A 10,158-nucleotide genomic window follows, 5' to 3' on the forward strand; every position below is an offset into this window, starting at 1 on the left:
CATTCTGAAGTGTTGATGCTCTAGAGCCAATCTCCCCAAATCACACATGCCGCCCACTAATCAAACCCATGGCACGCTGTTATATTACAGTGACAGGACAGAGACGAGAGGCCTAATGTCCTGCTGAGTAATTGCAATTCTTCCCTTTATTATTACAGGAGAACCTCAAAAGGGGGTTTCTGGACTGTTCTGCTCCCCACCTGTCAGGGGTGACGTTTGGACAAGTGTTCGGGGTCTGGGAAGCACTTCCTCTCTAAGAAGCTGCCCACTCTTTCTCCCCCTGCTACATCTGGTCTCCTCCGGGCCGTTGCTGGCGGCAGTTGAGGGTAGAGCAACCGCAGAAGGCTTTGTCCTCATTGAAGAGCAGCTGAAGCAACAGGAAAGCCAACGCCGGCCAGTCAATTAATTGATGGAACAATTTAAAATTATGGGAGGCTCTCAGCAGGGGGAAGGAAATGTTTACAAATGACATGTAATAATTGCTTGTTACATTCCCCTTTTGATTCCCCAACCCCTATTTTCTTTTCTTCTGGTCTTTTGCTGCTATTATATTTGTTTTCTTTTGCATCTGGTTAAAGCAAAATGTGGAAATGCTTGCTCAAAATGCATGTCCATGATGGGCCAATAGAGTCAACAGTTCACCACATGCAGCTAATCACTGTGTATTTACAATGTATCCTGTCTGAACACCCAGATGAACCCAAATCACTTCCATGCAGCCACTCTGTAAAAATGGCTCTGACAGAGACCACATGAATGTACCAAGCACCAGCTCAGGCCACATTAAAACGGTCTTGATCATCAGGTCCTGTGCCTCCACAGCCCCATCTGCGCCCAACTGTGGGGGTTTCTTCTTCAATTATCCAACATCCAAAGACCCCCATCTGTAGACTACAGTCAGACCAAGCTGCATTGAAAGAGCGAGGACTCGCACTAAAAAGGAGACCCAAGCCTTTCACTCAAAGCCACACAGCAGGCCAGTGTGAAACCCCAGGGCCTTTGTTGGATCTTTAAAACACGTCTGTTTTATTCTCAAGCAGCATCTGTGTCCATTCAGCTGTCAGTCATCTTACAAGGGAAAGGAGCAGGGAAAATGTGCAACTATATAACCAAAAATTATAGTGCTAGTCCATCTAATTTGAGAATCGGCTGCAGCACCATCAAATCCTGTTATTTTGCAACAGCAGCTGATTAAATGGAAAGAAAGACACCCAACTACCTACAGAAAGCGCATCAGACAGCAAGGGAATCAGTGAGCGCGGAGGAAGCTCAGTTAGTGAGGGTGGGAGTGAAATATGCTTTGGACTTGGTCTGAGGGGGAAGAAGCTTACAGTCGGAAAGAACAGGAGTGACTCAGAGAGGAAGAGGTGGGAATGCGAATGGAGAATTCTAGGGAATCCCACAGAGATAGCTCTCTTCGCTAGCCTGCGCCGCGCCAAAGAATTCAGATGAGCAAACCATATGCTTAACAAGTCACATGTAAACTCCTAGCTAAGACTAAAAAAAACCCCCAGCAATAAACGTCAAGATTCTGAATCAGACCAGAAAATCAAACAAACGTCAGTTCATTTATTATTCTGCTGCACATCTTTCTGGGCAGAAAATGTATTCAAAGGGCAAAGACAGAACGCTGATTTTTATGAGTCTGATTTCACTTCCATGTGATGGACAGCTTGTGACTCACAGTTCGTGACGGATTGGAGGGATGCATTCTCTTTTCTGCAAAGTCTCAATCATATCAGAGGGAACTCTGAGACTTGGCATTCAGCTGCGTGTCATCAAATTTATGGTTGCATGGAGAGTGGTGCAAATTATACCATGAGCTATGTCGGCATGACAGAATTTAAGAATGATCATACAAAGCAATGAGCCGGATGTAATTTATGACTCGGTGGATCATGCATGTAATGCCATTAGCTGTGTTTGTGTGTCACATAATTTAGGAGTGATCAGCTGTAGAGTATAATGGAAACCTGTCCCGTGTAGTCAAGGGGCAATTCTCACCCCAAGTGTTAGTTTTAGCAGCTTGCTTGCCATATTTTTCCAGTTTAATAGCTGGCAAACATCTGCAACATCTGGTTCAAATGGACAGGGGGGTTGTCAGAATGAAGAGACGCCTACAGCACAAACAGCTACAGGCCTGTTTAAATGTAGCAACTCATCATTCACAACCTGACTGGAAATTCATCTGCAGCTATGTGTCAAAAAATCAACTCGACTACAGATGACAACATGCAGCTACAATGTCGCAATGACGCTCTCTGGGCCCATTACTCCCTATGCAGCGATCTAATCAGCCTAGTATACACAGCTGTGCAGTGCTAAACAATGAAAGACATAATGACAGTGTGTAGTGAAGCCTCTCTGCTAAAAGTGAGCGCTTGGGCTTTACCACCAGACGGCTGCCTTCCTATAGAGCTTCCTCTTCTGCTCTCAGCCCTGCTTCCCACTGCTCTCCTGAAAGGGAAAGGGAACGCAGTGAGCTCAGCTATGGGACAGGGCTGACCATGTGGATGACACGGCACAATATTACATAATTCTGAAAGAGAGGGATGATATTTAGTCTGGAGGGGTGTACAGTGTCACTCAGCATCAGGAGGAGAGGTGGTCTGTGAGGTTCCCTCCCCCCCCACACACACAGTGGACTCACATTCTTAGCATTCCATCAGGAGACCACTGCGGTCCATCTCAAACTGCAGCGACAAACTAACGGACTCTAGATTTTAACATGAAAGTTGGGTATAAACATTTTTTTGTAGTGACAAGTCTCTAAGGGATATTGCAGAATGATAAAAAAAAATAACCAAGTAAGTCCAAGCAGGTTGGAAATTTCATGCAGCGTCAAACACACGCAACATAATGCTGTGCAACTGTATGAGAAAAAGACCAATAACTTGTTCATCCACAATACTTCCATGCCTATATAACAGTTATTTCATGACAAACACTATTCAAACTGTCACAACAATTAAAATATTTAATTGCACAACTCTCAAAATCAGTTTGAGAAATATGTCCACATGACATTCCCTTTTTTGAACCCTGAATGACTTCTGACAACTATAAAAATGTTGCTCGAAGCTTGATGTCCTTGGCCATCTTGCAAATCCAGCTCATTAAATCCACCTCATTAAGATCCCGCCCTGTTGTCTCCACTTATTCCTATCAGAAACAGCACCAGCTAAAATATTTAATTTGGCCCTTCCTGATAGAAAAGACCGCCATGGAATTTGATTCAGGTCAGATCCTGGACGTACATCAGAAAGGGCAGCTGTCAGCCACTTCTCCCAGTACAAACAGTGTGCTCTCATGTAAACCCTTTTTGCTGTTTGTGTTGAAAAGGCACAAACCAAACAGCTGAGGGAGAGAGGCAGGGAGATATCCAAACAGACCAGCACAAGGGCATGTTACTTCACATTCATTACTTCATTACTCTGTCTAAAAAGACCCAACATCAAGTGTGGATCATGCTGTGAAAGTAAGATCTGCTCAGTGGCTGAGGCTGAACTCGCTTTATAAAACTTTATAAAAAAAAAATAATAATAATAAAACGATGCAGTTATACTGCAGGAATACAACTTAATAGTGACCTGTTTTAACAGCAATGGCAATCAAAGGTGGCAGCTGTCTGTCAGTAGGCAGTTATGGGACACTGCTCACTGTTCAGTGGCAGTTGCAGACTCTTGTGACCTGTGGAGCTCCCTGTCATCTCAACCGAGGCTTGTTCTGGCATAAAGGCTTGATTATAGCTAGCTGGCAGGCTGTCTAGGCTAGGCTAACGTCAGCTAGCCAACTTTATGGTCAGCAGAACAGTGTGATAGCTAGGTAGCACACTTGCATTGCAAATGTATATATCTAACTAATATGTTAAATAGACATGTGAGATATCATCCCAGATTTTGGTTTCATCAAGCGACAACCACTTCAATGGCAGAGCAACACAACATATGGCTACGATACTCCGGGACCCGTGTTATGGCTGGTGGTGGTTACTGGCGACAATCACAAGCTTGAGACTATTTCCAAGAACAATAATATCCATATTCAGCGTTATCTACGGGTCCACTCGGTCAGTTTTCGAATATTATCTTACACTGTAAAAATAAGAATATTTAAAATGCATTGCTGTTAGGAAAACCATGGAAAACCATGGGAGAAAGAACCGGCGGTAAGCCAAGTCCATGGCCCATGGGAACTGTTCTCATCCAGCAAATACACCGAGCCTTCCTGGCTAATGTGTGGGGGAATATACTTGGGGATTTAAAAGCATTGCTAGCTACCTGTTAATCGCAGCTTCACAGGGCCATTCCGCCGAACTCCTTGGTTAGACATCTCCTCTTGGTTCCAGCCTTCACTGCACGTAATAAAAATGTGTCGTTAACTGTAACAAAAAAAAAATAATAAGGTTTATCAACCTCTCCGCCAGTTTTAGACAATAATGGAGTCAAGGCATTGTGGCCCGGATGTGAACTGAACTGCCATAGCGACCGTTCACAAAATGTGAAACGTTTAAAAAAAAAAAAAACAGACAATCGCGAGTGTAACGTTAGCACCGCTGCAAAGTGCATTTACTAGAAATGACTTATCCCTGGTGAGACGTGTAAACGAGCTACTACGGAGTGGCGGCGCTGTAACACGATGTTTATCTTCACATCTTCGGAAGGAGCCTCTGCCTCGGACCGAGTCCTCCTCTCCGCTCGTCGAGAGTTGAACTGTTGAGCCCTCCAGTGCAGATCCCACTTCTGGTAGGAGCTGACCAGTGACGACAACACAGTTTGTGGGAGTGAAACATTTCTCCAACATGTGGCACCTCACTGTAATTCACACACAGGTCTCAGTGTGTCCTTGAGTTGGTGATGAGCCGTGCGGATTACCGTTTTTTTTTTTTACTTTGATGGCATAAATAAACACAGCTACTTGTGTTTCTGACAATTTATGACTTTTTACATGGGCGCAGCCACAATCTATCACAACTCTAGGCCCCCTTCCACCACCACAACTATTTCATTTATGTCATATGTGTGCTCTTAAGTGCCATTACTGCAATAGGGCTTTTCATTTCACAGAAGACAATTTGTTATCATAGTAGCAAAAGCACCCATAATATTTAAGTGTCTCAGTAAGCCATGACAGTGTGCCTGAGCCAGCATGCACAATACCAGGACTCTGAAACAGAAGCTACATGGAATTCAGCCATTATTAATTTACACCTGTGCCTTTTTTTTTCCCTGTGACATGTCAAAGGGTCTTCTGTGAAGACTATTTTCATGTAAATATGGAGCAAGTATAACCCAAATGACAGACCTGGAGAACTACAGCAATCATTCGGAATAATGTGAGTTAAGATAAAAAACAAAACAAGAAGCAGCAAGGGAGGGCATGAAATACAATCCAGGAAGTCAAGTTTGAGAAATACACCCATAAGTTTGAAGGCCTATCGGACACCAAAACACTGCGCAGCAGTTTACAATTATGAGACATTATCTTCTGACAATGGCGAGGTAAACAGAATTAGGCTGAAGTTGAGCCAGGTTAAAGGAATAGTTTGACATTTTGGAAAATACGTTTATTCGCTTTTTTCTTCACAGATAGATGAAAAGATCGATACCACTCTAATGCCTGTACGCTACATATAAAAGCTGCAGTCAGTTAGCTTAGCATAAAGACCTAACCTTTCTCTGGCCAAAGGTAACAAATTCACCTACCTGCACCTCTAAAGATCACTAATTAAACATGTTACAGCTCACTTTAATTTGTACAAAAATCTAAGTGAAAACGAAGTTTTTTGTGTGTGTAGACAGAATATTTCTTGGCTGGGAGCGATAACTTAAGTGAATAAATGTATTTTCCCATAATGTCAAACTATTCCTTTAAACATTTTTTGCCAGACAATGCTGTAGTGCTATCGTTACTCACTGAGGTAGAAAGCTGAGAAGGGTGTTTACAGGGAGAAAAAATAAAAAAGGCACCTGCTGGTGCCACATTTGGCTCAGTATATGGCTGCTAGATTTCATTTTGAACCAGACTGAGTCCAGTGTCAGCAGCCAGATTTGGACCAGAGCACTGGGGCCAATCCTGGAGTGTCATTCATTACAAGTCTGGTATGTGTGCAGCAAACCATTTGGCTACCTAGGCTGGCATGTATAAACTTAATTTCTGTTTGCATCTACAATACTACCGTTTTCTACTGTGCAAGTATACACAGACCTATTTAAACCAAAGCAATGTGGGAAAAAAAAAAAAAAAAAAAAAAAAAAAAAAAAGCCATACATGATCCGACAACTTTATTTACAATCACATTTTATCAGTTATGTTAAAACAGTATGTACAATACACACAAAAAAACAAACAAACAAACAATTACATGAACAAAATAGACAAACAGTGCCAATGAGGGTACAGTACAGTTATTAGAACGTTTTCTAGAAATTGAAAGTGCTCTGGTTTTCACCGATTTGGAATGCATAACCGTCATCGGTTGCTTCTGGGGCCACACACTGCACCTCCTCCTCCTTTAAAAAGCAAAGAGAATATAAAAACACAGTAAGACCACTTATGGGCATAAAAAGTGAATTTTAGTCAGTTCAAAACATCTTAAAAAAGACACTTACTTCTTCAGAGAAGTACTTCTCAATCAGGTTGAGGGCTGCTTTGTAGACCATCTCATTCTCATGAGCCTGCAGTGCCTCGATCTTGTCCAGTCCACCACATTCTTCAACCATTAGACTCAGCTTGTCTGCCTCTCCAATTTTATCCCCAGCCTGGTAGGAAAACACATCAGCAGAAGTATTTCACAGCCATCTTGCCACCTCCAATTGATAATTTCACTTAGAAGATCGGGCAAAAATGATAACACACATTTCTATTTTTCCATGCCACTGCACTCACCATGAAGATATTGGTAATGGCATCCAAGATGACAAGGACAGTTTTGCTGTCCTTAGAGGAGAGTAGATTCAGGAGAGGCTCAATCACATTGGCTTGAACAAGGTAAACCACCTGCTGAATAGTGCCCCCACTGGTGAAGTTTGTAACAGCCCACACAGCCTCTTTCTGAGTTTTGTAGTCACCCTGCAGAAAAAATATATATATATATATAAAAAAAAAAAGGGAACGATAAGCCACATAGACATGCCCTGAAAAGTTAGAGAAATGCTATAATGTAGGCATCTGTTTTTGACAGCAGTGTACTGGTATAGCTGAAATGATATTTCCCCCCCACCAGTAAAACAAATCCAATCTAGCAATAAAAATCAAACACATACCCGCACAAGCATATCAACCATGTATGGAACGAGGCCTGCGTTGATGACCTCCTGGATTTGGGCGTCCTTCCCTGCTGTGATGTTGGACAGAGTCCAGGCCGCCTCCTTCTGAATGTTGGGTTTTTTGTGGCGCAGCAGCTGGCGGAACATGTTGAGGGCCCCAGCATCCAGCACCGCCTGAGTCTGCTCATCTGTACCAGTCACAATGTTGCCGATGGCACGCAGCGCAGGGGTCTGAAGGAAGGGTGAGAGGGGTCATTCTACAACCGAAGCAGTTGCCTTAGGGTGATGACACAATGTACCAGACTACATGAGTTATGCAGAGGCTACAAGAACTAAATCACTGTTCTGAAGCGCACACAAGACTGTTATACGTACAACAACGGGCAGCTCCTCAAAGCCAAGCAGCTTCACCAGGCGAGGAATTAAGCCAGTGTGGATCACCACCTCAATGCGGTCATTAGAACCATCGGTCAGGTATGAAACAGCCCAACACGCGTCAGCCAACACCTCCAGGTCATCACAGTGTAGCAGGCGAACAAGAGTAGGTAAGATCTGCTGGACCGCATCCATAGGAGGGGAGGGGTTCTTGTTGCGGCAGAGGTTTGACAGCGTCCATGTAACATTTCTCAGGTAGCTGGTCTGCAAAGACATCAAGTATAAGAGAAGGGCAGGCATTAGTTTGACACAGGGCAGCATTTGGTTGAGTTAGGGCCCCCCCTAGTGGACAATAAGGAGAGTAAATGACTGAATTTGACCATTTCAAGAAAATTGTTTAATACATGGTTAAACTTTACTTTTTTTTTTAAATAAATAAACTTACATTAAATACAGACAGATCAGGAACTGCCAGCAGACTGAGCAGAGGGGCCACAGCTCCATGCTTGATGACCCTGTCTCTAAGGGCTGATCCATCACCTAAAAAAAACAAAAACAAAAAAACAAATTAAATCTACACACACCCTTTGCTTCAAACCAAATAGTTATAAATATACTTTAAAAAAAAAAAAAACAACCATAAAAACAAATTATATTCTGTCACTCACCAGCAATGTTTCCAAGGGCCCACACTGCTTGCTCGCTGATGTGCTGGTGGGGGGATGTGACCAGGCTAACGAAGGCAGGAATGGCCCCACCCTCAACAACAGCAGCTGTCTGATCAGTCGTCCCAGAGGCAATGTTGGTCAGAGCCCAGGAAGCCTCAAACTGGATTGGAGGACAATCTGTCAGCCTCAGGAAGGCGACAAACTTGGGGATCAGACCAGCGCTGATCAACTGGTTAATGGGAGGATGCTTGTCACGAGACAGCAGCTTCCTGCATTCAGGACAGTACGGTAAGAGTGAGTCATTATGGCAGTAACTAGTCATGCTGATTGTGCCGTAAAGCCTAACATACAATGCTCTTTAATTATTACCGTGCAGCCTGTGTAGCCTGGAGCTGGGACTCAGCATTACCACTGTTCACGCCTGTGAGAATCTCTTCAACTGTCCACTGTCTGAAGGTCTGCCAATTGTCACACACACACACACACACAAAAAAGGAGCAATGACTTAAGGTATAAACAGGAGGTGGACAACAACATGAATGGCTACACATGGCATGCAAACAAATGCTGCTAGCTTTATGAATGTTCAACATGTTGAGACGCTCAGAAAGGAGTTGTTATACTGTGGTAACTTGAGGCATGACTTGGATAAAGCAGTTTATTCAGCTCTAGTTAGTGTTGACTAGAGAGAGAGATAGATATCTATCTAGTCAACACTAACCATTTCAAAGATCACCATAGAGCTGAATAAACTGCTTTATCCAAGTCATAGCCAGATTTAACAATAGAGTAAACGTTTCCTCAAATTTAAAATAATGGATTTAAAAGGCTTACCTGACAGTTTTGGGTTCTTTCTTGAAGAGGAGAAGTCGCCTCGTCGGGAAAAGCGGACACATTTCTTCTTTTGAAGATCTGGTCATCTTTCTTCGCCTTGCGGAGCTCGACATTCACCTCCACTCTCCTGCGTCGAAGTTCCTGCATTTGTTTAAAATGAAACCAAGACACAAGGTTACAACCCCTGGATAACGATACAGATATTATGCTAAAGGAAACTTGTTCGAGTAAACTCACATTTGCGTCTTTGCCTTTGTTCTTGAACTTGTTCAGACGTGCGACGTTCTCGGACATTTTCAAGTGTCAGGGAAGCTTAGCAGCAGTGAAAGTGAAGGTTTGTGGCGTTATTCCTGCAAATAGTTTTAAAAAGTCAGCCGGTATAAAACTTACTTTAAGTTGCCTCTAAGCAGACTGCCGGTTTCACATTAAAATAGGCCTACTGCCGGCTAGCTCAAGTTGGAAATATAGTAAGCGCCACACAGATAAATACAGAAATATACAAAACTCATTTTTCAAAAAGAAAATTACATTTCTTTTAATAAAATTACATAAATAGTTCACACGCACTTACCTAGTCCTCGCACAAAGGTTGTAATACTCAGACAGTCCCGCACAGACCTTTAAATTCCTGCAACAAAGCCTCCTGATTGGGCTGTTCGAGCAAATGCATCCAGCCGCCTCCTTTCATTGGCTTGTTTAAAAAAAAATCACAGAGAACACAGGAAATTTCGTCACTTTGCAGTAACATCGCGAGATCTCCGCGCGTGAATACCATGTTTAATCTGACTCTGAGTCAGCTTTCTGCCAGTCTTTATGTTTTTTCAATTGACGTTTTGGAGAGACGAACTGTTCCTGGATCGGTGCATTTCGGTTCTAGTGTCAAAGGGAAATAATTAAGCAAAGACCTCATATCCACGCCCCAAATAAACATCCAACAAATTCCTAAGTTAATGTAAAGATATGTGCCCATTTTGTAAATCTGAAATGGAATATTACACCCGTTTATTGACTGC

At 42.9% G+C, this 10,158-nt stretch overlaps 2 protein-coding genes across 2 annotated transcripts in view; both read right to left on the bottom strand.

The window, feature by feature from the left end:
* Positions 1–4,795, bottom strand: part of smurf2 (SMAD specific E3 ubiquitin protein ligase 2) — a 48,691-nt gene extending 43,896 nt beyond the window's left edge. Inside the window, exon 1 of the mRNA XM_044182388.1 lies at positions 4,281–4,795. Within this exon, the coding sequence (XP_044038323.1) occupies positions 4,281–4,332 (52 nt within the window). The 5' untranslated portion in view covers positions 4,333–4,795. The remainder of the gene's footprint in view (positions 1–4,280) is intronic.
* Positions 4,796–6,269: 1,474 nt separating this feature from the next.
* On the bottom strand, positions 6,270–9,842 carry kpna2 (karyopherin alpha 2 (RAG cohort 1, importin alpha 1)). The gene is made up of 11 exons (XM_044182389.1): positions 9,717–9,842; positions 9,383–9,495; positions 9,146–9,286; positions 8,681–8,769; positions 8,312–8,580; positions 8,089–8,183; positions 7,644–7,907; positions 7,266–7,499; positions 6,889–7,071; positions 6,612–6,761; positions 6,270–6,512 (listed from the first exon to the last, which is right to left on the bottom strand). The coding sequence occupies exons 2-11, from the start codon at positions 9,437–9,439 to the stop codon at positions 6,423–6,425; spliced, it is 1,572 nt and encodes a 523-aa protein (XP_044038324.1). The 5' UTR covers positions 9,440–9,495; positions 9,717–9,842; the 3' UTR covers positions 6,270–6,422.
* Between the last annotated feature and the right edge of the window lie 316 nt (positions 9,843–10,158).

This window comes from Siniperca chuatsi, linkage group LG21, assembly GCF_020085105.1.
Source record: "Siniperca chuatsi isolate FFG_IHB_CAS linkage group LG21, ASM2008510v1, whole genome shotgun sequence".
NCBI classification, from domain to species: Eukaryota; Metazoa; Chordata; class Actinopteri; order Centrarchiformes; family Sinipercidae; genus Siniperca; species Siniperca chuatsi.